Genomic DNA, 26,842 nt, shown 5'->3' on the forward strand with positions numbered 1-26,842 from the left:
ATCCGACTGCAGCATTTGGTCATTTTGAATTAATAGAATCTGTTATTAACAAGCAATGGGGAAAATGCAAAGCAAAGTAACGCTCAAAACTTGGATGGACACGTCTTGATCATAGATTATCAGAAAAAGTGGGAGGAAGGCGAAAAAACAAAGGGGAGACTTTGCAGGGAGGGAGAGTAAGAAACAGCGAGAAGAGAGCGTTTGTGCTTGCCTCGGAATAAAACCAGACAGGAAAACACTGGCATGCATGTGAGGAACGGGAAGCGAGGGAGAGAGCAAAACAGGGAGGGCAGGACGGAGAGAGAGGATAAGGGAGGGCTGCTCTCAGCATCATCTGACAGGAGAGAGGCTGATCTCCGACAGCAGGTGTTGGAGGATAGAGAGTGAGTCAGACAAACGGAGAGAGCGATACATAGAGGAACACCAAGTTGTTGAGGAGAGATCGAGCTGCAAAGTGAGCCAGTACTACGGGCGGGTAAGCATGGAAAGAGATGTTGGAGCACGCTGGCTCTGTTAGGATGAACTGCTGAAAGATAGATGAATTGAGCCAAACTCAACCCAAGATAGACAGATGAAAGAAAGCGAATGACAGAATAGAAACAGCTAAAGAACAGTCTTACTCTTGTGTAGGTGTTTCAGTCTGATCTTGATCTGCATTGATCTCTTTATCAAATGCCACTTTGAATGTTGAACTTTCTCTTTCGCTCTCTTTATCTCCTTCCCTCTTTCTCTCTAGTCCACCCAGGAAGTGGCTGACTGGCATCTCGAGTAAATGACTCTGCTTTCATTGTGCATTAGCTGCTGTACTTGATTAGATTAGTTGCTCTCTACTAAGTGGACCTGCAAAGCTTAGGGGTTTATGTGTACTTGTCTCTTTGAGGCTGCGCGTGTGTGCATGTGGGTGTGTGTGTCATTTAGCGTCTGCATGTCCATGTCTGTGTTGTTGTTGGTAAAAGGAAGGATGCAGCCAAGCAGGACATTACTCTTAAAGCTAAAACGTGATCCTGATATTATTTTTGTTCAGTATTTATGAATCTCCGAAGCCCGAGCCAAGAGCAAGAATTTAATCTGCAGAGCTATTGAAGAGCGAAACCTGTAGCCGCTCCAAGGACGATGAATTGGAAAATAGCATTCTGTTGTTTGAGCGCTCACATTCATTTGAGTTTTGTTTGACTGTAATGTCAACAGTTATCAAGCAGAAAATGTGCCAGCGTGTGCGCAGAGTTCGTGCTTTGCCAAAGCAAAGTCTCTAGTTCACTCATTTTGCAGCAACTCCAGGCTCTGTTTTGTGGTGACACATCAAGGGAAAAGCTGACATGATGATGATGATTTTGATCACCATTTTTAGCAAAACACAGTTACTGCTTTACACCCGGTACTAGTGGAAGCAAAGCGGGATAAATAAATATGTTGTGGTTTAGATAATGGGCCTGTTGTTCTTGTGCTGACTTTATTTAGTGGTGGTTTATTTGTTTTATTGCTTTTTGTTGGGAGATTTGCATTTGAAATGCATAACTATATTTGTCTGTGCAAATTGCATATGTAGTTGGATTGGATTTTTGTTTTAATTTAACTATATGACCTAAAATAATTAATTGGACCAAACACAACTGGGTGGATCTTTATGATGCTCTTATTTTAGGTAAGTTTGTAAGTTTGATTTCTTCTTGTTGCATACATTAATCCTACCTCATTTAGGCATTAGTTACAAAGCACTGGGTAGCATTTGTGATCTCATTTAAAATGCACCGAGGTCTCCTTGCTGTGCATAAGTTGTCTCCTAAACCCATTATGGTAAGCTTTAATGGATAAACTTACTGTACTATTAATAGGCAAGGTTACTCTACCATAGCAGCACTCGACCAGATGATATCTGACTTCTCCTGCAGTGCCCGTGGTTATCGTTTGTTTGCCAAAAAAAACAGTGCATCATTGAGCCGGACATGTGCAATATTCATGCTCAGCCAGTATTTAGCCTGGGGTCTCTACTGTTTGTTTGATAACCACTGTAGATCATCGCTGATGAGCCTCCCAGATGACCCATCAGATGAACGTTTTAGATAACCATTTTCTGCTTTTTCATGCTTGTAGACCTGACCTTAGGCTGACTGAAGGCAGAGTTGTTAGACAACTGATAAACCGAAAATGACAAATTGTCAGTATATTTTAACTTTTGTGTCAAGCTATAAAATAATGTTTATTTCTCCTGTTGTCTATTTGTTAGCAAAAAATAATCTTTCCAATTTTAATTAAACCTTTAGAGGGTTATAGCACAAGCGAAAGAGCACATTGCAATTATTTTGGTGTGAATCAAAAGGTTAATGTTTGATATTTTTTTTCACAATTTTGTAATAACTAACATTAACTACAACTGCAGCTTTTCTCGTTGCAGTTGCATTTTTCTAGAAAAAATACCTAAATGGCCCTACTAAGGAGGGTATGCAAAGAACTGTAGCTGTTTGAGAATATGAGCTATAATAACTATTAATGTGAAATCGATGTTATTATTTTGCTGCTTAAAGATTTAGATGTGTGTTTGTGTTGTATTTGCGTATTATTTCTCAGAGTGAAGTTTGGCACCCATCTAGTTTTGCTGGTATAGTTTCATAGTCTTGGATCCAAATGTGACTTTTAGAGAAGAGAAATCATATTTTAGTGGCCAGTACATTTTACTGTTAATTTGATAAACTAAATAAATGCGTTTTCCTCTGACCATGACCCTGCATGCTCTCTGTGACTACAGTACCCCTGTGAACACAAACTACTCAAAATAATATTTTAAATCCAGTTTGTAGAGCATTCAGTGTTGTCCCGCTCATTGGCATTTGCAGGTGCCGCACAGCCTGCGCCTTGGTTGGAGAACAGGAAGCTGGAATGCTTATCAGAGCTCATGACCTGGCAGTCCGTGGAGGCTGCTGCTGGTAAACACAGGATTAATTGGTGGATTTAGATTCAGAATGCTTTGTGTCCATTTTAGAAACTTCTGGGAGCAGAAATGAAGAATAAAATTAGAATAAGACTGTAATCCAGAAATTAAAGGGCCTGAAGGTCAGTATCAGTTCTTATGCAAATTCACTGTTTGTCATCGGTAGTGTTGCATAGACTGAGCATTTTGCAGTTATTATTAGGTGTTATCAGTGTGTCAAAAATGAAAGCCTAAAGTGGCTCTGTGTCATGCTGTTTCACTTCCTTTTTACAGTCTGTTAGCCAAAGAAATTTGAAATTAAAATGCATAGCTGGCATAATTTGGTAATTATTTATAATTATTTATCATTTATACATGTCCTATATAATATTCAGCAAATCAAGAATATGTTTTACTTGGATAACTGCAGGTGATTGTTTAAAAAAAAAAAATTAATTATTAATAGTGCCCATATTTATTTTCATTTCTCCTAACTTTCATGTGTAACCTAGATTTTGGGCTTATTTTCTTTAAATGGAGCATCTTAGAGTGATTCAGGGGTTAGGTGATGTTGCTAGGTGACACACACCTTTATACAGTTCCAGCTGTAACAAGAATTCAACCTCAAAAAGGAAAAAAAAAAAAAGAGAGAGAAGCTTTGTGTACAGCATGTATGCCACAGAGAAATAGGTGTAACTATGAGATGAATGTGTTGTCAAGAAGAAAAAACTATGACAAATTTATGTTTGTGGTGGTGACTGTGGGCTCAGCCCATAAAAGCAGATGATCAAGGATCTTTTATTAACACTGGTATGAGCAATGTGTTTTGCTCAGCAGAGGAGAGAAAGTGATAAGTTATGATTTACCTTCTTTCTCTGTCTTTTCCCCCCTATGTATACACATATGTCTAAATAATACAAGTGTGCAAATAATTAATTACATAAAGAATAAACCGTTCAGTTGGGATCATCGGTTGGCTGTTTGGCAATAGACAGGGCAGCTCACACTGTTTAACCCAGCTAGATAGGTGTTTCTTGGGTTGAGCTTCCTGTGTTCCAGTCACCCAACCACCATGACACAGTGACCCTCACATCTGCCAGCTGCTGTTCAAAGGTGTGACCTGTTCTACATCCAGAGCTCATTCAAACATAGCAGTGTAACTGTGGCCCATTTTATGTAATGAATGAGAGAAGCTGTGCAGCATTTAATATTAAGAAATAACACTTGTTTGTTTAGCAAACTGCTTGAACTGGCATTCATTTGATAAAAAAGGAATCACCATCCATTTTCTCTTGAATGCCTGTCTGACACTCTGCATAATTCACTGTCAGAGACCTTGAAATATTTAGTGGCTTCAATTGTACTCATTTATTTGTGTTTCTCGTTCCGCCATTTAGTCCTGCTTTCTGTGCCCTTGCCTCTCTGCCCTACCTTAATTGGTTTGCATATTCCTAATACGTTCCCTGTGTAATTATAGCTCTCTGTAGGTATCCTTCAGTCTTTTGTGAGTCTATATGTTTATTCTACATCTTGTGGTCCCTGTGTGTTTTGTTTTCTTGGATTTTGTGTTTCTGAAGTTGTTTTTTTGTCATCTCTATTAAAGCTAGTCTTTCTGTGACTCAGCGTCTTCTCCTACGGGGTTGTCATCACTAAACACATCTAACTGTCTTCTACAAAAGTAAATGAAAGTCACCTGGTTTGGACTTTTGGTCACATTAAATTAATTTATAAAAATGTATCAAATATATCCGTAATGTAATCCCTGCAAGATCATGAGTTATGAGACGAGATAGCTGTCTCTACCCTTTCTCGTAACATCTTTAATGTTTTAATTGACTAGGTCATGAGTTCAGTCACTCTAGCAACCTTCAGAGTTTAAAAAGAAATCATGCATATAGAAGATGCTATGTGATGTAGAAGAACTATGTGAATAATATAGCCTTCCTTGCAGAGATGATACAGCTCATGCATACCGTTAGTGTTCAATTAGAAACAGCCTTGAGTCATTTTGGCTCTCCAAAGATTCAAGTTCTTAGCTTTGGCAGTACTTGCCATCATTCTAGCCCCAGAGTCTCTTGAAGTAGCCAGGAAGCTCCAACATCTCAAGTACAAAAGTCTGATGAGATTAGTAGTCATACTGGCAAAGACAAGTCTATGCTTTCTTCAACTTCCGTTACTGCATGGGTTCTAGCGTGAACATCTCTATGCAAACAAAAATGTGAGTCTTTAGCACAGTTATTATTGCTGCACTTCTTTATGGTTTTGTGTGCTGAATCCTACTGAAGAAGGACAAGAAGGGCAAGGTTAAAGCCTTCCGGATGAAATTCTCACACCAAATCCTCTGTGTCAGTCTGCTCAACCACCTTACAAGCACCTGTGTATGCCAACACTGTGCACACCAAGTGCACACCGTTCCAAGTCTAATTCAGAAGAATCGATGCAGGCATGTCTGTCAAATGTAGCCTGATTGCTTTACAAAGCACTTGCTGTTAGATCTCCCAGATGGAAGAGTTCATCCATGGCACCCAAGAACCAGTGGAAAGCTTTTAACCAAGCTGTGGTCCATCCTGGTACACTACAACCATGCAGGTGCTCCTGCACCAAGAGTGCAACAGTACTGCTCCCCGGTCAAAGAAGTGTGTGAAATGGAACAAGATCAAACAAATTGAAAGGAAACTGGGGAAATCCTGGTCGCTAAAACACATTGAGATGCTACTAAAAAAACCCACAGCCCCAAGTATTGTAATTGTTGTGTAGTTTTTTACAAGATTTAGAGTACACATGCTCCACATGTATACATACAATGTGTACAAACCGATTTGTAGCTTTCTGTTAGCCAAAATTCACAGAAATGAGAGTCTAACCAAAATGACGAATAGAGAATGCAGATCATCCCTGATGAATGTTCCCTTCACCAGTGAACCTCAGGCCTTCACAGCAGCAGTGTTATCATATCACATGTCAGGATTGTGGTATTTGTTAACATGTGCTTGCTTTAATAGAATGCTGCAGTCAAGTCTCATTGAATCAAGCTTACCTCATTTACCCCATCAGTAAATGTACGCTGATTATCTGCCTTATAAATCATTTTGGTGATGGTAGAAACTGACACACACAACTTCTTTTTGTTTTGCTGTTTTTTTTTTTTTTATTTGTTCCTGGTTTACTGGTTCGAGTCACCTTCGTGCATATTTAGCATGGAGACAGCTAACTGATAACGGAAACCTCCCATGCGTAAGATGCAAGTTTATTTAGAGAGACAAGAGCATAACTGCAGCCAGGTTCACTGCTTGGTCGCTTTCATTTATATTAAGTGAAACTTCAGCAAAGGCATGAATGTAAAGTAAATAACTGAATATTCTCTGAAGTAAAACAAAAACACCTTCCAAAGTCTGTGTGTGTGTTTGTGTCTTTTAATATACGGATAGTTGAGCAAAACTGTCCCCTTAGCCTATGCAGATTTCTGACTTTTTACACTCAGTAAGCCATTTCTTAGTCGGCAGATTTTGATACATCACTCTTTGCTTTGGCATTTGACATGTTTTATTGTGTTCGAGCTGTATTTTCTGAAAGATGTAACATCAGTGTTCACACTCTAAAGGAATGTCAGTTCTAAGAAGCTGAGGATCAAGCAAAAAAAGGATCAGGCATCCTCTTTCAGTTATTTCCCTGAATTCAGCAGATATCAGAGAACAAAGCACTGTTTTTGTGCTATGTTATAAATATATTTCCTAACCTCAGCTCCAGGTCAGCAGTCTGTTGTCATAAAAGTGCAGCTCTGTTTACTCAGACTTATAGATTCAGACAACATAGGCAAGGTGCTGCAGTAACTAATAACAGATTTTGTCTCGGAAGAAAGAGCACTGTGTAAATCATTTTTATTGTAGCATTAGACCACTGTGGCGTGTGCCAAAATGGCAGAATGATGGAAATATGTGAGAGTGAGTGCACACGTCTCCACCATTTCTCACTGAATTTTCACAAAGAATCAGATTGTGCTATTGTTCTTTGTTTCTTTTGCTCCCAAGCAGTGTTTAGAAATGCCCTCTGCTGCAGGTTTGCGAACAAGATGCATGCACAGACGGGCTGCCAGTTCTAGCAACTGACTGTTGTGTGAGACGAAGTGTGAAGTAATATGCTGTGACCAGGATCCTGGTCAGACTGGTAATTCACTCCAATCGCACAAAGAAGAAAAAGGGTAGAGAAGAACAGAGAAGAAGCAGTGGGTTAGCAGATGAAAGCTGAAGGGTACTTTCTTCCTCTGCTTCGTATCCATTTTCATCAGGTTTCACCTCATTTCCACACTTACATTTTCCTCTGTGTAGTTCTCCTAATGTCTTCTGATTCAAGGTCTTGCCTCTGAATATATTCACCAGAGTCGACCTTGCTTGTGAGCACAATAAGTAAACACAATGGATGGGGGGTTTCAAATGCTTCCAAAAAAAGATTACACTGTGGTGTAATAATAGCTTTGGTAGGAAGTGTCAGTTGCATTGCAGGCATTTTCCCATGCACTTATTGCTTAAGTTAGAAACTTGACTTATGGCTACTAGTAACCTCTTTGTCTCTCTCTGTCCCCATACCCCCCTCCACCTTCTCTGACTTACAGGAAACAAGATGGAAGGATCCGTCGTATCTCTGATGAAGTAGAGCCCCCACTAGCACACTCCCGCCCTCCATTTCTTTTCCCCTCACTTTCAAAGGTAATACAAGGCTTTGACCTGCTGCTGCTACTCTTTTCTTTAATCAGGTTTGCATTTGCATTCAGACACAGTGCCAAGAATCCCACATGAACAATGTGAAACTAAGGGTTTTACCACTTAAAGTTACGGTTAACTCAGTGCTAACATTAGTAATTGTGGCATAACGTGTCATCCCCTTCTATGCGTGATTGATTAATAGCATTTACTGGGATAAGAATTAGAGCCCTGATTAATATCTCTTTAATTAATACTGTCACACTTATGAGTATGGTGGTATTAAAAGTCAAAAGGTCGTGTCAAGATATTGTCATATAGACTAACCTGTCGGCATGAAAAATGACATTACTGTTTCCTAGTGATCCCCCTGTGTGTCTGAATGTTTCAGTGAGAAGAGCAAACAAATGATGATTTAATCCTGCTATATGTTTTTCAAAGACCTTTTTTGTTTCATTTGGAATATATTTAAAGTAATTGTGCATTTGACATAGTCTGCACTGCAGGGAATGAATGCGATTAAACTCCGTCATGAAGTTGTACGCTAGACTGAGTAAGGCTCTGTGGATGTGGTTTTGAGTACACTTCTTTATCTTATGGAAAGGACCCACTGGACAGCTGGCTGTGATGGAACTAGAGATCAATGGGGTGGAGCTGGTTGCATCAGTCAGACACCGCAGTGACAGCTGACAGCGGACGACAAAGAAACAGTTTTAGAGTTTGACAGCAGTTGAAATAATTGGCGCATATAGGTTGTTGCAACTTCTGCTTGGCCAAACTGAAAATTATTTTAAAAGTATGTACGGCTACAGAAGTCTTAGTGATTCAGCTTTTATTAAATTTCACACAAGCACATTCTCACTCTCATTTTCTCACGTACTGACGCTTGGTCAGGACCTCTGTCACTTTTCGATGTGCGGTTTACTGCTCCGGAATACAATTTTATTGGATAAGAAAGAATAACAATGAAAAAAAAAAAAAGATAGAGCCTGACATGGAAGAAAGGAGTGTGACTGGGAAGCTGGGATGGAAGAAAGGAGTGTGACTCCTGTCTGAGACCACTGCTTTTATGTTCCATCTCCTTTTTTTCTGTTACTTTTTGTTCAGGTTGAGCCAATTAACTACTGCAAGATTTAGGAAAATATTGTGTTCAAATATCCTTTCTTACAATGCATACATTAGAAGGTAAACTTCTCCCTTTATTGGTTTACGTCAGTAAAACATCCTGAGGCAGTGACAACACGAGCAGAGCACTTGTAGCAGAATGCTTTTACCTGTAGGCTTATGGTGTCTTAGAAACTGAGGGACTTTTACTGAAGTGTGCTGGTCTACCTTGCGTATGAAAAGGAGCTCCCTTTTTCTGAACACATAACCTGGTCTTGAGCAGGTTACGTTCAGAAATTTGATTCATGCCGCTTTTGGAAACCATCTGAAAGCACCATGTTTTCACGGTTTCTTTTATGCACAGCATGTTTTAAGTGCAACAAAGATTTGCTGTGCAAATATATTTTCTATGTGCAAGTTATTAAGCTGTGCCTTGCTCTAATATCAGAAATGAGGTCCAGCTGTAAAGTTACAGCAGCAACAACTATGGATTGCATTGTCACTGGAATATACATGCATTCAGGTGCTGATGCAGAACGTGTAAGAATGTTTTTATAGTTTACTTGATTCTAATCTGTTGCTGAGTTTGTTTTACGCTGCTGGAATTGCAGCTTTTATAATACAGAGCACACACCGAGAATACCTGCTTAATCAATAAAATTAATTCATTTGATCTGGCAACAAACTAAAACTATTTTCATCTCTCCTTTATTATGTGACTTTAATGTTTAAATGTAACCAGTTTAAAGTTTCAGAGCTCTAATGTGCATCTATCACATTAGAAATAAACAGTAGCAGCCAGAGAGTGCACTCAGGATTTATTATTCTAATTACTGTGAATTTTAGTTCTTGTGATACTGAATTCACACCTCATCTATTAGTTGTAGTATCAAGTGTGCCTCCCGTGTCTTATTTCTGTGTTTGCGCTGTGATGGACCGAGCAGTGAAGGAAACTTAGGCATAGGTTAAAGTCCAAAAAAATGATTTTTTTTAACCCAAAAAACATAATTGGTTAAATCATGCAAAAAGAATCAAAATCTTGGGCCCATAAAAGAGGTCAAAATAACAGAACTCTACTTAAAGTTGACAACACTACTGATAACTCAAACAAACTGACCTAACTTAACGAGACAAAGGGGAAACTTAAATAGTGGCTGATCAGCCCACAAAAAACACAAGGGGTAAAACACACAAAACCTAACTAAACCTAACATAATGAACTCCAATTCCCCCCCCCGGTCCCGAGTCATGGCATGAACCAATTTGTAGTCTTCCTTTAAAGCTCGCTCCGCCCCTTTTCCACCTCTTGGCTCCTTAATCAAGGGACTGGAACAGCTGCAACTAAGGTAACTCAGAAAACAAAAGATTAATCATACATACCAGTGTAAACTAAAATGTGCGCACTTATTTTAGAATGCAGTGTTATGTGGATACGTGAATTAACTCTAAACCAAAACCAGTTATTTATAATCCTGTAAATTAATTCCTATATTTAAAGAAAGACAAATGTGAATGCAATGTTACTTATAAGCCTCTACACTAACATGGTGGGTATTACCACTGTGTGGCTGTAAGTGCAGCCATCACAGCGCCTTGGTTCTTTTGTGTTTTATTGCAAATCTTGTTGCGTTATTATGAATGTCTTTCTCAGTCTCCTTTGGCTATTTGCAGTTTTACTTTGAAGATCTGTTTTCTTTCCTGTCCTGTGTTAGTTTTGCTTCCTCTCTATTTCCTGCCAATCGTCCCTCCAATTGACTGTCTTCACCTGTTTGCGATTGCTTTCACCTGTGTCTTGTTATCCTCCTTTTGGACATTCACTAACCAGCCCACTGTGTATTAATACGTCTGCCTCCCTTTTTATCTTGTCAGATAATCTATGCTTCCTGTCTTGCTGACATGTTTTCTCTCTAGAGCTGCTGTGTGTTTCCTTTGTTCCAGACTTGCGATTAATCAGCAAAATAAAGGCTCTTTTTTTTCTGTACATCGTATACTTTAGTTATCCTGAATTTGGGTTCACTCTGATCACTCTGATCTCAAATCCATGTCAAGGCATGGGGAGTAAGTAGGGAGTAGATCACAAACTGGTACAACTAAATACCAGCACCATGAAATCTGATGGTTCCAGCCAGGCATTAATGTATGAAGGGCTCCCAGTGACAACTGGTTGGAGTGACATGTTACTATGACTAACATTGCAGTTTTTTAAGCTCAATCTGACATTAGATTTACTAAAGTTTAAATACAAACAGAATGCAATGAAAGCAAATCTCCATCCAATATAGATTTTCAGCCTTTTCACTTTTGCACAGAGATTTTTTTTTTAATGATATTGTGCACTGCAGATGATGAGATATTCAAAATCGTTACATTTTGACTTTGAGGAATTTAAAATTGGTAATGGTTTCAGTTTAAACAATTGATATGGTTTATGAGATTTGCAAAAATAATTTGCAAGTCGCTACACTTCTTAGATTAATTTTACATCTTGCACGTTATTTACATCTTAATTCTCTCACATAGGAGATGTAAAATAAAACTAACAACTAGTTACTCTGAAACTGGGCTACATATGAAATGTTATATATGTAACATATCTCGCCCTTAATCCGTGCCTTTCATTTTTCATTGGTGCCCTTTTAGCTCATCAAATTCTTTAACTGTTACCCCCAGGTGAAAATTTTCTCTGTTGCCTTCACCCCCGGTAGCTCCGGTTGGCAGACTGTTGTGGTGCCTGACAGTCTGTGCCCTCTGTCACAGGCTTACGGGACAAATATAGATCTGTGGCAGTTGTTCCTCTCTAATAGCGTACATACCAGTGTAGGCACAGTGGGGGTATTTCTGTCATGCTTGTAAGGGAAATACAGTTTGCAAGGCATTAATAATCTACATATGGAGTTTCAGGAATAGATTTAGCATTTCATCTGTTCAAATTATTTAAATGATGTTCATGTTTCTTAATGTGGTTTGTTGTGTCAAAATGTAGAGCTATTTATAGTTCCACAGTCTCAAATGGAAAGAAGTGAGAGTGAGCTGTTATTTTTTAGTTTTTTTTTTTAAATGGATTACTTACAGGAAGTATGTATACATAAAGGTTAACAGGTTCAACCCACTAGTGCTGTTAAAACAATGAATATAATTAATATTGTAATGCTTTATTTTTTATCGCTATAGAAAATGTTAGTGGTTGAAGTTGAAGCCCCGTAAAACAAATCCACATTAGATGGATCACAGAAATGCACATTATAATGAATGCAACTTACTAAGTACATATTGTGTGCTTAAATGGTCTTTTCATTTGATATGAGGTATACTAATACACTAATGGTGGCCTGTTGAGCTTGGCTTACAGACATAGCTGGATAGTTACAGGAATCCCTTTTCAGATTCACAAATGCATTTGCACATGTTTATGAAGTGATTTCTCTGATGATTATAAAACTCTGATTTGGTACAGTTGCAGGTCTTATATAAGAAGATTACGCAGGTAAAACCAGAAAAAGCCTCAGGACTCCAATGGGAGCTGGGAAAAGCCTGATATATTGCCTGAGGTGATAAATGTAAAAATGTCACTTTGCACAGGGAGCTAAAAAGTACTAGTTTAAGAAAGGGGGAAAAACTTGAAGATTTTGACATTTAAAAAAAAATGCTTAGCAGACCTCTGTGAACTACTCCTCATTTGTGACTAAGGTTGCATTAGCTGCTCCAAGTGTAACACCCTCGTACCCTCAAATATGTTAATACACTCTCTTCAGCCAAGATGCAGTGCAACGGGTAGACAAATGATTAGAATAATAAAACCTTTTATGGCGCTTTTATATGAGATAAACTGCTACGTTGGTAGAGTACTTTTTTAATTATGTCATTAACCTCTTTAGGTTTAACATTAATAGATGAGCACTAATTAATTAAACTCTTGTATGCTGAAAATTTCATTATCTTTGCCGTCTTTTTTCTCGCTGGATATCTGTGTCTAAATGTTTTGTTCTTTCCTTTTTACTGGAGTGAGACAGTAGGAAACCTGCTTGGACATACAGAGAACTGAGCAGAAGTTCTGCAGACCTTAACCTCTGTGGCAATCAACCAACTCATCTGAGGCGTTGATGGAGTGGAATGGGCCATCTGTGTGAACGCCATTTGTGTCCCTGAGGCCAATGTGGCCACAGCAAGGTCAGGCTAGTTTGCGCCAGACCCGATGAATGGACCACAATGGATTTTCTCTGGCTGAAATACTAGGCTTCTCTGCCCATTGATCGACTCTCTTGAAGTTTAGTTTTCTGTTTTACTCAAGGATTTGCCTTTGAGAAAGCAGCTAACCCACCGAGTAAAAAAGTGAAAAGAGTGTGAAGAGGTGTGGGAATATTGTGTTGGCAGTTTGTTTGTCAAAATCCAAAAGGCGCTCTAGTTTTGAATAGTTAGAATGAGAAGTAAGCATTTGAATCAGAGCGGGGTAAAAGTCTGGATTGTATGAGTCATTGATGTAAATAGTCCGTCCATGTTTTCATGGACATACTATACTTAAATGTACACAGCCATTCAATCAAATCAGTCAATCAATGAATTTGTTGATTATTCAGCCTCTTTCACTCGCACACTCTATCTGAGGCCCAGCAATTGGCTATAATCATCCATCCATCCATCCATTCGCTTCCGCTTATCCTTTTCAGGGTCGCGGGGGGTGCTGGAGCCTATCCCAGCTGTCATAGGGCGAGAGGCGGGGTACACCCTGGACAGGTCGCCAGTCTAACACACAGGGACAGACAACCATTCGCGCTCACATTCACTCGCACATTCACACCTAATGGCAATTTGGATTTTCCAATTAACCTATCCCCACAAGCTGCATGTCTTTGGACGGTGGGAGGAAGCCGGAGTACCTGGAGAGAACCCACGCAAACACGGGGAGAACATGCAAACTCCACACAGAAAGACCCCGGCCTGATGTTGGAATTGAACTCAGGACCTTCTTGCTGTGCGGCAACAGTGCTAACCACTGTGCCACCGTGCTGCCCGAAAATTGGCTATAATCAACTCAAAGAAAAAGAAATGTGTAGCTCATGCTAACAGTACATTCACTGCAGCAGCTCCAAACCGTCTCTAAGGGCAGAGACAAAAGAGCAGCTTAAAAGATTGAAGGTCCTGAAGAGTGGAAGTGCAACCAACAGTGTCTATGCATTTTTTTTTTTTTTGGAAACACTGTTCCTTAAAATCACACCAAATACTGCACTTATTAAAATCAAGATTGTGCAACAGCTTGTTGAATTTCCCACCAACTTAAGCTAAAATGTTGCACACACCAGCATGACTTTACAGTCAGTATGCTTTGTAACTGAAACAATGTTAACACTAATTGTGAATCTGAATAGTCATCTACCACTGTTACATGACATTTGGGCAAGTGTGTAACTTTGTAAGTGAACTAGTGCTAAAGCCAGTTTAGACCTGGATAAACAGATTAGCTAATAATTTTTTTTTTTTTTAAAGTAATAAAATGCACCCTCGGGATAGTGGTTAAATTGCATGGTGCAGTATCTACTACTGAATGTATACCTCTATATACAAGATGTTCAAACCATGTCATCCTGTCACCCTATACTCTTTAGTTTTCCTCAAAGGAAATCAGTGAAGACCAGTGGCTATGTTCATCCTTGATTGTAAAATATAAATGCTTCTTATACTGTATATTGCTAAAATGTATCCTTTTGAAAGCTTCCCTCTGTTTTTTGAAGTGGGTCAGTGCAGATATCTGATACTGGAGGAGGGCCTGATCAAGAGACAAGCCACGAAAAAGTTCTACTTGTAAGGAACAGCTTCCCTTTCATCCCAGAGTGCCTCCCTGGTCTTTTTTATCTCTTTCTCTCTCCTCCTTTCTCTTGTACTCTTGTGTCATACCCATCTTTAACTATGCACAAATGATTTTTAGAATTGCTGAGGTTCGCTGAGCAGATTTTAGCTTCACTTATTTACCCCAGTGGAGGCAAGCTTTGAGCTTTCACGTTGTTGTCTTCTTTCTGTTCATCATTTCGCTTTCATTTATTTCGGGCTACTTTGAGAATCACTTCATTAAAAGACAAAGTGCAAACCACAGGGAAACTTGAGCTGTAAGGTTTGTCTTTAGTTATATAACGGGAAAGAGATGACGAGACTCATGACTTGAGAAATTTGAGATGAATGAAAAGAGGAAGAGAATGTTCTCATATTGTGATACAGCAAAAAGAGAACTATGCAGTTTTGAGTCCACATGCAAGTGTGTGTGCACGAAAAAGAGAAGACGGTTTCACAGAGTACAAAGGGAGGGGAGCAACATTGTTCCTCCCTTCGTCCTACTTCCTTTACCATAGCTCTATTTGCCATGGGTGTGGGGGTGTGGAGGGTTGGGTGTGGGGGGTGAAAAGGGGAAGGAAGGGCAATAATATCCTCACATTACAGCACATGCTGCTTTTACCTCACACACAGATATGGGTTTTGATGGACAGCTATAAGTTTGTTTGTTTTTTCCCCACAAATCCACTGCCTGAGCGACAGTGAATGTAAAGTGTCATTGTCAGGCTCGCCTTTCTCCTTGGGGCTGACAGTGACATCAACACCCTCGCTCTTGTCAGCTTGACTGCATCTGTACTTGTGGAATAATGACGGAGCTCAGGATGGCTGAGAACGTCTTATTGGATAAACTGCTCAGTAGTCCCCCCAATAAGCCTTTTTTCAAGAGACGATGCTTAAGTGATGTGAGTATTTTTCATTTGCTGGAACTGAGTTTGTTATTTCTGTTATCTTGCTTGATTCTTAAGTTTGCTCGGGAACACAAATATAAATATAGTATGTGTGGTGTTGTAGAAAAGGAAGTAATGAAATTGTTTTAATTGCACAGACAGATAACACTTCACTGATCTTTTTGTTTTAGGAAGGAACTGTTAATAGCACATACCTTGGTAACCTGGTTTCATTATGTAAATATTTTGTATGTCACGTAATAAGATGGTTTTCCTTGCATAGTTCGGGTTTGTGTGCTGCTGCGCTCATAGAGTGCCTCCACAATTTGGGAGTGCACTGCTTCTTTTTCTCTCTCTCAAAAAAAAAAAGAATTCGGCACTGACGTGGCTGCTGTGGAGTCTGTGTGGTTCACTGATAATCTGTTCAGCCTAGGACAGTGTTTGTTGATGTTTGTTTTGCAGTCAAGAGAGCAGTATCTCCTTGAATATCATATGGCACTGTTTATTTTCACATAGAACAATAGACTGGGGCTGCACCTTTGGCTTTACTAGGTCAGGATCAGATGTGCGTGCATTTGTGAAGCATGCTTTCATGGGTGGAGGCGTATATATGTATGAGTTTGCAAGTATATTTTAGCACATGCATGTGTGAAATGTTTATATGCATACATGTGTATTCTATCCTGTCGTTGTGTGTGTGCGTTGGTGTTTGTGTGTGTGTTGGTGTTTAGCAAGCCCCTGCAGTGCTCCTCAGTAAATTTAATCTGTCATGTGGAAACATCAGCTTGGCACTTCAGTCCACTTGTGTTACATGGTGAACAGAGGGCTCGCCCCACAACAGGCACTGCTGTCAGGGCTGCTGCAGTTCTCTCCTCCTTCAGCTCAGGTTGGAGCTGCTTAAAATCCTTAATGTGGCCTCTGCAGATGAAGGGTCATGCCTAAGGGCATTTTCTTTTGCTTAACCTCAACAAGTGATTCTCCTAATTGAGCAAAAGTATATTATTTAGGGTGTAATGAAAAGCCAGTAGTGGCATTGAAATCTGTGTGTCTAATTAGCAATATTAGTATCAATTCCCTAAGTGGACACGTGCTCATTACCAAGCATCATGATTACAGCATGGCTGATATCAAACAGAGTTGCCAGATCATGTATGATAATTTATTTTAATGTCATGTTTTGGACTCTTCCTGTTGCCTGATAGGTTGTAGTGTGAAGTGTGTCTCATTCACACATGTGATGTGACTGTGTGCTTCATGCACCAAAACCTGAGTGTCTTCCAGCTAATTGCGCAGTCAGATGAGCTGTTGGCTTTAGCAACAGAGAGAAGCACCATGGAGCTTTGATGCTCATTTCCCCCTAAGAGTTACTTGTTTACAGTGTGTTTGTCTTGAAGCGTGAAGGAGCGAGGGATTCTCCAGGCACTGAAGGGAGCCTCAGTGATATTGGTGTCAAGTGGGATGCGTTAGGGTGTACTAAAATGAGGCGTTAAATAGTGCCAGGGATTCCAACAGGAAATTTTTTGCCTTGAGAGTGCACAGGAAGCTTTTTCACTCAGCAGAGATGAAATCAAAGTAAACACCGAGAAGGAAAGCATATCACCACAAATATACCCTTTTTAAAACCATGTACTACTTTGGATTTCTTTCCTCCAGACCTCGGACCTGTTTGCCATGATCGAGAGGTTGCAGGTACTGTAAATGTTCTACTGGCTCAGCTTTCTGCTTAAACCCGTTCTCCCTCACAGACTCAGAATTTTCACTTTGGACATAAAATCTCTATTTACTTCTATTTTGAGACTCCACTTTTTTTCTGTTTTTCCTGCTATTTTCGTATTCAGCACTGTAACTCCACTATACAGGAACACTTCTCCGTGTGTGTCCATGTATTTACTATTAATGTGTCTTGTTGCAGCAGAGATAGTCTCTGGCTATCTCAAGAAACCTTATTCTTCTGAATGTGCTGAACAGATCCTTTGTGTTTTCCCTTCGCATCTGTGTCATCAAGTAGCTTGACTTGTAGAAATCTAGTTTTTATTATAGCCAATGAGCTAGTGCTTCAGTGTAGCACAAACTATAAGCAAGTACTCCAGATACTGAATAAGCCACTGGAAAGAAAGCAAAACCATTAAAACGGGTTGTTCAAAAAGAGTCTAATTATATAGGCATCAACCACATTATTTAGCATTGAATAGGTAGCCTATAAAATGAGAAAGGGTATTTCATCTTACGTGATGTTTTTTTTTTTTAGGGATCAAAGTATGTCAACACAGGAAACTATTTTAATCTAAATGGTCTGCTGTGATAATATCTTATTCCCAAGAGTCGCAAAATCATTATTTAGCTTTACAAAAGTGCTATAAAGGCTATGTGACTGGTTTATCCATGAAGCTTTAGTGCTGAAAGACTCGCAGGCATAAAAAGCATGAGGTGAGATACATATTACTTATATAGTCTTTTGTACTGTCCACAGAAGGGTCAAGTGGATGATGGAAGTGAAAACATGAACAGCTTTCAGAGAATGGATTTGGTGAACACATGTGCACTTTCCCTTTGATTTGTCTTCTTTAGACAAAAAAATTGCCTGGATATGCAGATCAGGAAATATTTCTGTGTTTTAAGAACTGTCAGTGTTAGTCAATGAAAGAATAAGAATAAGAAGAGAGAGATTATTTATAACCCTATTATGGCCCTTGAGTAGAATTGTGGATAGTGAAATCAATTGTATAGCTTGATGGACGCACTCTTTCTGTTCTTGCTGCTTTTTCTGTCTACTAGAGTTTCTAATTCCTTGGTCCTCTTTACTTCCTCTTTCTCTGGTAATTTCAATCACCTTTCTCTGGTGATCTAGATTATTTTCTGTCACAATGAACTGTTGAACGTATTGTAAAATTACCTTGCCTTATGCTGCTGCATAAGGTACTGACAGCCAGCATTGTCCTGAATCTGTATTTCTTTGTATATGTGTCAACAGCTGCTCAGATATCCTACCTGTGCCATCAGTATCCTGTCTATTTTTTCCTTCTCATCTTAACAGGGTTACAGAATGGATGAGCAAAGATGTCCCCTCCCTCCTCCCCTCAAAGTGAGTCATAAATCCTCACATCTCCTCGTAGACTGCAGTCTGGTAAAGCATCTGTAAAGTTATAAAAAAAATTATAAACCTTTTCCTTATCGGCTGTCAGACAGGCTTTAGGGTGCTCACTGGGTGAGTTAGGAGTTCGGCAGGGACTAGCACTGCAAAATCTTCTGTTACCCTCCTGTTACCTAGACAGTCTAATGCAGGTACTATTCAAGGCACAAAAAAAAAAAAAACACACACACACACAAAAGGTGGTAATCAGCAAACAGAAGAACATAATTTCTTGCAAAACCCTGTAACTTGGTCAGGGTTTGGCTGACTTCACCTGTGTACAGCTTAGTTGTAAAACAACTCTACGGTCAAATTAGGTAAGCACAAATTATCATTATTAGTCCATCTTAGGAAAGTACCATCTCTATAAAGAATCGCACATCTCTTCTATTATCTTTTGATTGAAGCTACAACTGTATTTATCCAAGATTTATGTTTAAGAGACCCCAAACTCAATGATGTACAAGGTGTGTTAAAAAACCTCTGAGAACAGGTGCATAAAAATCAAAAGCCTTGCATGATTTAAATTTGGCCTTTCTCAAGTTCAGGGTTGTATTCTCATGCACCTCTGGACTGTTTTCAGTGCAGCTGCAGTTTATTAGATCTCTTGGGGGGTGTTAAAGCTTCGTTGTGTTCCTCTGTGATAAGCAATGCATATCCTGCAGTATGCCATAGTGTCAATCCTGGCAAGCAGTCCAAGGTGGTGGGCAAAGATTATATCAGCATGGCCAGAAAAACAGCAGGCAATGGCTAGCTGGCATGAAACCACGGTTCAGATCATTTCCTCCCAGTGATCTCTTTTAGATGCCTCCGGATGTTACAACAGAACTCTACATTTACAGTCTTACCCTGGGAAATGAATCTGTGGTGCATAACCCAATGAATGTTGGGAAGGGGGGGTGGGGACAAAAGCATATGCTTCTTCTTTCATTCTTCAATTGCTTAATTGCCTTTGGGGCTTGGAAACTGTAGACTTGTCTGCTAAAAACTGTGGAAAACTACTAGGTCATAGCCAGGGACCCAGCACGTATCACTACTGACAATTCTCCACACAAATTTTGCTTCAAACAGAAGTTCATATTTGTTTTCTGCCCATGTTTGAGTTTCATGGTAAAATTGTAACACATAACTTGTAAGTCTGAACAAGACATCCAGGGGGGGATCTAAAAATAGCACCAGTGCAGGAAGCTGTCTGGTCATGGCCGAGAAGATGGCCAGAATTTAATTATGCAAGGCTTTTGATATTTGTGGTTTTTATAATCACATCTGCTTATACCTTGAAATTAAAAAAACAAGTGATTATTTAGTGCCAAACAAGCCTTCTTTGTATTATCATGTTGGTATCATATCATCTATACTAGGCTCTCTATTTAATATTAACTTCTAATTTGCACATATGTCAACAGAAACATATTTTGGGTAAATTCATTAGCCAGGAAATCTTTATGCCATGTAAAAGACCATCAATGGAGAGTTGCTTTTTCCATCAACTGCTCCTGCACTTGATGTATGAAAGACAGCATCTATCAGTTAACTCGTTCACTATTTATAAATTGCCATAAAATTGCTTACATTCTTACTGGTCCACCAAGTTTCTTCATTTCTGACCTCTCCCTCTGTGCATTGTCACAAGAACTGTTATGTAAGGGAGTGTGACCTTCATTTACACATTTCACAAAGTTCTCAGTGTCACTTCTGCCACATGTTGCCCGTAGCTTGTAATGAAAGAAATCTTGCTATTCTTTGCTGGAAACATGAAACATTCTTGAGGAAAAGAGAAAACCAGTATATTAAATTGAGCGAAAGTTGTTGGAGTGCAACAAGCATTAAAAATTAATACTGCAGCAAGTGAATACAGCTACAGAGGATAACATGAGAGAAAATATTTGCTATTACGTGTTGTTCAGGGATTTTTTTTCTACACATTGCAGCACATATTAGCTACCAATAACTGAAAGTAAGCCTTTATAATGTCAACTTTTAGACATCCAGATGAATATAACTGTGGGTGAAGGGTTGTCCTGTTATCATTTTGACCCTGGGGGGTTGTAACACCCAGACACTGGAGGTTATAAAATATGTAAACCTTTGCCAGATGACAGCCAAGTTTAAATAGCCTTTCAATAGTCACGTAATCAAAGCTGGGACAATGAATACAGACTGAAGCCTTAGATAACAGTTTCTTGAATAACAAAAAGAGCTAAAGCGTTTATTCATTTCTCTTATTTCTCAAAGAAAGCTGACAGTGTGGCCTCTTTCGTGATTTCAGAATAAGAAAAAGTAACAGAACAATGCAGAACTGAAACCTACTGTAGTTAATATTCTGTCACAGTGTCTGTGCTCATCGTTGTTTTCCAAAGAACCAAAAGTGAAAGTATGACTACAAGCGGCTGTTTGTCAGCCTGACTCATATTAATTTCTGTCCCTGCAGACAGAAGAAGACTACATCCCTTATCCCAGCGTTCATGAGGTATAGTCCACATATCCTCCGTATAAATAGTTTACACACTACAAAGTAATTTTAAAGATGTCAGAAACTGTAATGCTAAAGATTCAAATGGGAATACACAGTTTCTGAGGCAGTGAAAGCAATGCAGTGCATGGTGCCAAACACTCACGATTAATAATGGTACTATACTTTACTTTTCTCTGTTACCATTATTTCCTGTGACTTTCAGGTTCTGGGTCGCAGCAGTCCTTTTCCACTCATACTCCTGCCCCAGTTTGGAGGCTACTGGATTGAGGGGACCAATCATGAACCTAAAGACCCACCAGAGGCAGATCAACCTCCCTGTCCTACCTCCCACATTAAACTGGAAACAAACAGTACTGCAAAGATCTACAGGAAGCAGTTCATGGGCAAGGTAAAACTCAAGAAGCAAAATCTCTTCTTTCTTTTCCTTTGTTTTAAAGGATTAATCTTTATTTCTTCATTCTAGTATGTAATCTTGAAATGTGCAAGTATATTGAGGAAGACCCATCTTTTGATTGAGCCTCTTATAAAATAACACTTGTTTCTAAAAACTCCTAACACATCTAACACTTAGGCACAGGGCAATGAAAGCAAAGGAAGAACGTGTGTGTTTGTGTCATTTGTAAACTGAAGACTTACAGTATAATTATTAGCATTTTCTTAAAACTGGCAAAAGTCTCATCTTGTGGTGTGAAGCCAACTGTCTACTTTAAATGCAAATCTATTGTGTAGCAAAAGAAATTGGCATTGCAACACAAGATTTTGCAAAAGTCGTCTCAATGTACGCTCATACATTTTCTGCAAGAGGAGGTCAACCACTTTCCTTAAACAGAAGCCTTTTTCTTTAAGCCTCTTTATTTGTAATTTACAAAAACATTTTTAGTATTCTATTGCTAACTATTGGAACAATATGTATTCTTCCATTAAAATTTCCTCTGCGTATCTTCCCCTAGGAACACTTTAATTACTACACCATGGATGCTGCCCTGGGCCACTTGGTCTTTTCAATGAAGTATGATGTCATTGGGGATCAAGAGCATCTGCGCTTGATGCTTCGGTACAGTTTCCTATTATCTTTATCTCTGACTTGTTTCCTGCACCATTTGTGATTTTATTCAGCTGAGTTTTCTTTTATAATCACAGCCCTTGACTTCACTCCCCTACCCCTCCACCACTTACCTTTATCTCATTTTGTCTTTTCATATTTCTGTTTCTCACTTATTTTCTGTCTTCACTGCCTTTTCTTACACCGAATCTGCAACAGTCCAATAACCCTCCTTTTTTGTTTTCTTTGCATGTACTGACAGTTTGAAAAATTAAGTACATTAAGTACTGAGTATTTTTTTACATGCCTCACTGGATACATTTTCTTTTTGTTCAAAAATTACTTTAAATCAAGGAAAAATGTCACAGAGCAAGGTAGCATTCTCAGTTCCCCAATACAGTCAGTGGTTCTTACAGGTTGCCTCAGTTATAATAAGTGTTCATTATTACAGTCTCCAGTAATAATTAACACTTAGACAAGAGTCCAGCTGAGCATTGTATCAATCATTTTATTGTAGTCAATATAAAAGTAGGTAATATACAGTATAATTACAAACTGTAAAACTGTTAAAAGGAAGGATACTCAGCAATATCTGTGCTGTGCATGTGCAGTGCCACCCAACAACTTGTATGGGATTTATTCTCCAGCCTCAACCTCCAGGAGTACACGGACACTGTACTCTCGTACATCAGGAACTGTGTTGACAATGTCACCGTTAACAAAAGGGTCAGGGTGTTTCCAAATCAAAAACCCTGGATGAATAGCGAAGTGCAATCCCTCCTAAAAAACCGTAACACCGCCTTCAAGTCAGGGGACAGGGATGCGTATAGGGCGGCCAGGGCAGACCTGAGTAGAGGCATCAAGAAAGCCAAGGCTGCCTATAGGAGGAGGATTGAAGATCACTTTGCTGTCGACAACGACCCCAGAAAAATGTGGCAGGGGATCAATCACATTACCAACTACAGAAAAAACAACCAGGCGATATCTAGGACTGATGCCTCGCTGGCTGAGGATCTAAACCGTTTCTTCGCCCGCTTTGAGACGTCCAGGCCCTCAGCTGTTACACCACTTCCACCCGCCTCTAGCACCGCCACACTAACATTTGGAGAGCATCAAGTGAGGCGTGTTCTAAGGTCAGTGAATCCCAGGAAGGTGGCAGGTCCTGATGGAATACATGGAAAGGTTCTCAGAGCATGTGCTGACGAACTGACCGGAGTCTTCACTAAAATCTTCAACCTTTCCTTGTCATTAAACACCGTCCCACCCTGCCTCAAAACCTCAATCATCATCCCCATCGCTAAGAAGACGGCTGTGGACAGCCCAAATGACTACAGGCCTGTTGCACTTACGCCTGTAGTGATGAAGTGCTTTGAGAGACTGGTCTGTCAGCACATCAGGGCCGGTCTGCCTTCCACTCTGGACCCCCATCAATTTGCCTATAGGACAAATCGATCCACCGAGGACGCCATCACCATAGCGCTCCACACTGCGCTGAGTCACCTGGAGCACCGAGGAAACTATGTGAGAATGCTCTTCCTGGACTTCAGCTCAGCATTCAATCACATCATCCCGGAGATCCTGGTCGAGAAACTGTCTAACCTGGGACTCTCCACCTCCATCTGTCTCTGGATCAAGGACTTCCTGACAAATAGACCACAGTCTGTCAGACTCGGCCCCCACCTGTCCAGCACCATCACACTCAGTACCGGGTCTCCACAAGGATGTGTTCTGAGTCCCCTCTTGTTTACGCTCTACACATCCGACTGCTCCCCTACCCATCTCTCAAACACCATCATAAAGTTCGCGGATGACACCACAGTGGTTGGACTCATCTCAAGGGGGGATGAGTCGGACTACAGAGATGAGGTTAACAGACTGACTGAGTGGTGTTCAGTTAATAACCTCCAACTGAACACCACGAAAACTAAAGAACTTATTTTGGACTTCAGGAAGGGCAGAGCAGACCCGGCCCCACTCTACATTCACGGGAACTGTGTGGATAGGGTACACTCCATGAGGTTTCTGGGCGTGCAGATCTCTGTTGATCTCTCCTGGACTGCAAATACCACGGCGTTGGTAAAAAAGGCCCAGCAGCGTCTCCATTTTTTGAGAGTGCTCAGGAGGAACAACCTGGAGGAGAGGCTGCTGGTGACATTCTATAGAGCCACCATAGAGAGCATCCTAACGTACGGCATAACAACGTGGTATGCAGGGTGCTCAGTTGCAGACAGGAATGGACTGCAGAGGGTCATCAACACAGCCCAGAAGATCACTGGCTGCCCTCTGCCCAGCCTGGAGGCCATTGCGAACTCCCGATACCTCAGCAGAGCTGGCAATATCATTAAGGACTACTCTCACCCCAGTAATCAACTGTTTGAACTATTACCGTCAGGCCGACGGTACAGGTCACATAAAACCAGGACAAACAGATTCAGGGATAGCTTCTTTCCCAGAGCTATCACCGTAGTAAATAAGCACAAAACAATTAAACCTGCTTAACCATACTTGCCATTGTCACTATACTATGCTGCTATTCATACTATCATTATATTATGCTGCTATCCTGTATATATTGTACTTATTTATTGTCTGAGCACTACAGTTGTTTTATTGTACTTTTTATATTTTACATTTATATTTATTTTGCTTTTTGCACCAAGGGAGTGGCACTCCAATTTCGTTGTACTTTGTACAATGACAATAAAGGCTATTCTATTCTATTCTATTCTATTCTAATCACCTAAATCTCACTCAGTGAGCTTCACCACTCCTTCATATTCTCCTTGAGACTGATGAGGGGGAGTGAGGCAGAACTCAGTGCACCGTACAACCTGTGAATTAATTTTAGCACCTGAGAGATTCCTCTTGATTTTAAGAGCTGTGTTTCCTCTTTGTTAATGAAGCCTCGGAGTGGATGAGTGTGCAGCGAGGTAACAGCCACTCTGCCCACAACATTTTTCACACAGTGATGTTTCTCAGTGGGCGGGCACCATCCACAGTCACCTCGAATTGTGTAGCCATAGGCAGTGACGCACAGTTATATTTAAAGCACCTGTATGATTTCCATGATAAGGCATAACCTGTTTTTATTGTACTGGAAATGCCCCTATAGACAGCAATGACACGGTATTTTCTCACCCCGAGTTTACATCCAGCTTTCCTGCATCACATGTCATATAACCTTTAATGTATGTATGCTATTCACTCACAGTTCCTTCAGTAACTGTAAGTTTGCAAATCCTTGGCCCTTGATTTCATTGTGCTACTTATGAATGGTGGTATTATTATCATCTATACCCTTTAAAGTATGATATTCTGAGTATATATAACTCCATATTATTGTTCCTGCAGAGTGCAAATTTAATTCCATGCCAAATGTATAATATTTTATACATGAGTTTGTATGAGTTTTTGAGACCTCTACATAATAAGTTTGATTTTTGAAATTTCATCACAGGGTTCAATGAATACGTTTTCAGGAAGTCTCTTTTTTTAGTGAGTCAGGATACATGATTTAAGCATGTGGAGAAATCCAAAGCATGCAGGCTGAGTAACTTTTAAGTCATGCTTGCAACCCTGTAAGTGGTGTTTGAGGCAAAGTTATATATTTGGAGTTAATTAGCTTTAGTGCTGGATTTTCACTTTTATACAGAGGCAGACTTTTTGCTAAGTTAACTGGCTGCCTTTAGCCTGATATTATCTTTGTACATATATCATGAAAGTGATATCAATCTTCTCATCTTTTAGTAACTCTTGATGAGAAAGATCCAAAAGTGAAGTGCTGCTGTATGTACTGTTTATTGTTCAGAATTTCTGGACACAGACTGCTTTTAAGCATTCACTGGGTGCGCAGATTTCCTAGTATTGCTTATTGTACTGCTTGTACTCCCCACCACTACTAGACACACACACACACACACACACACACACACACACACACACACACACACACACCCCATTCAACCCTCTTCCAGGCAATTTTGGCTTGGAAACATCATGTGTGAAGACCATTATGCTCCCGGCTTCACACAACATCTATAGGAAAGGTCCTCTTTGAATTGACAGCTCAATTGCTTGGAGGCAAAGCATCATAGAAAGAAACCAAAAACCCAGCAGGATTTCTTTGGATTAGAAATAGAACAGAGGACATTTTGACTTTTCATATTTTTTGCCTTTCAGCACAAAACAAAAAACCTATCATGATGTGATTCCCATTTCCTGCCTTACTGAGTTCCCCAACGTGGTTCAGATGGCCAAGGTAAAAACGTATGATTATCTTCATACACAGAAAAAAATCTCTCTGCATATAATTTGACTTTGTCAAGTGTATTTTTTCATTCACAGCTTGTTTGTGAAGAAGTAAACGTGGATAGGTTTTACCCTGTTCTCTATCCGAAGGTAAGCAGTACTCCTCATTGCCACTTTATCTTTTGATCCGTGTTATCCCGCAATACTAAAGTACCATGAATCGGACTAGAAACTCAATTTTCTCTTATCCTCAGGCATCAAGGCTCGTTGTCACCTTTGATGAGCATGTAATTAGCAACAATTTCAAGTTTGGGGTTATTTATCAAAAGTTTGGTCAGGTGAGTGCACTTCAGTGATGCTGCTGCAGCTTATTTCAGCTTTTGAAGTCACGCGTCACTCTTCCTGAAAATTTTATTTGCTTCTTCCCTGCAGACATCAGAGGAGGAGCTATTTGGGAACATGGAAGAAAGTCCAGCCTTTGTTGAGTTCTTGGAGTTTCTGGGCCATAAGATTGAACTTCATGACTTTAAAGG

At 39.9% G+C, this 26,842-nt stretch overlaps 1 protein-coding gene across 14 annotated transcripts in view; it reads left to right on the plus strand.

Annotated features, from left to right (window-relative positions):
- Positions 1-26,842, plus strand: part of rap1gapb (RAP1 GTPase activating protein b) — a 113,043-nt gene that overhangs the window by 72,722 nt on the left and 13,479 nt on the right. For 6 of the 14 annotated variants that reach the window (XM_085161276.1, XM_085161263.1, XM_085161269.1 and 3 more), the window contains exons 3-12: positions 7,515-7,608; positions 17,067-17,102; positions 18,448-18,495; positions 20,975-21,013; positions 21,222-21,407; positions 21,970-22,073; positions 26,241-26,319; positions 26,406-26,459; positions 26,564-26,647; positions 26,742-26,842. In XM_085161276.1, coding sequence (XP_085017402.1) covers positions 17,085-17,102; positions 18,448-18,495; positions 20,975-21,013; positions 21,222-21,407; positions 21,970-22,073; positions 26,241-26,319; positions 26,406-26,459; positions 26,564-26,647; positions 26,742-26,842 — 713 coding nt within the window. In that variant the 5' untranslated portion in view covers positions 7,515-7,608; positions 17,067-17,084. Of the gene's footprint in view, positions 1-336; positions 476-736; positions 769-7,514; positions 15,429-17,066; positions 17,103-18,447; positions 18,496-20,974; positions 21,014-21,221; positions 21,408-21,969; positions 22,074-26,240; positions 26,320-26,405; positions 26,460-26,563; positions 26,648-26,741 lie in introns of those variants that run through there. The other 8 variants (XM_085161268.1, XM_085161265.1, XM_085161275.1 and 5 more) reach the window with 7 other exon arrangements.

The sequence above is a fragment of the Neolamprologus multifasciatus genome, chromosome 5 (genome assembly GCF_963576455.1).
Source record: "Neolamprologus multifasciatus chromosome 5, fNeoMul1.2, whole genome shotgun sequence".
NCBI lineage: Eukaryota > Metazoa > Chordata > Actinopteri > Cichliformes > Cichlidae > Neolamprologus > Neolamprologus multifasciatus.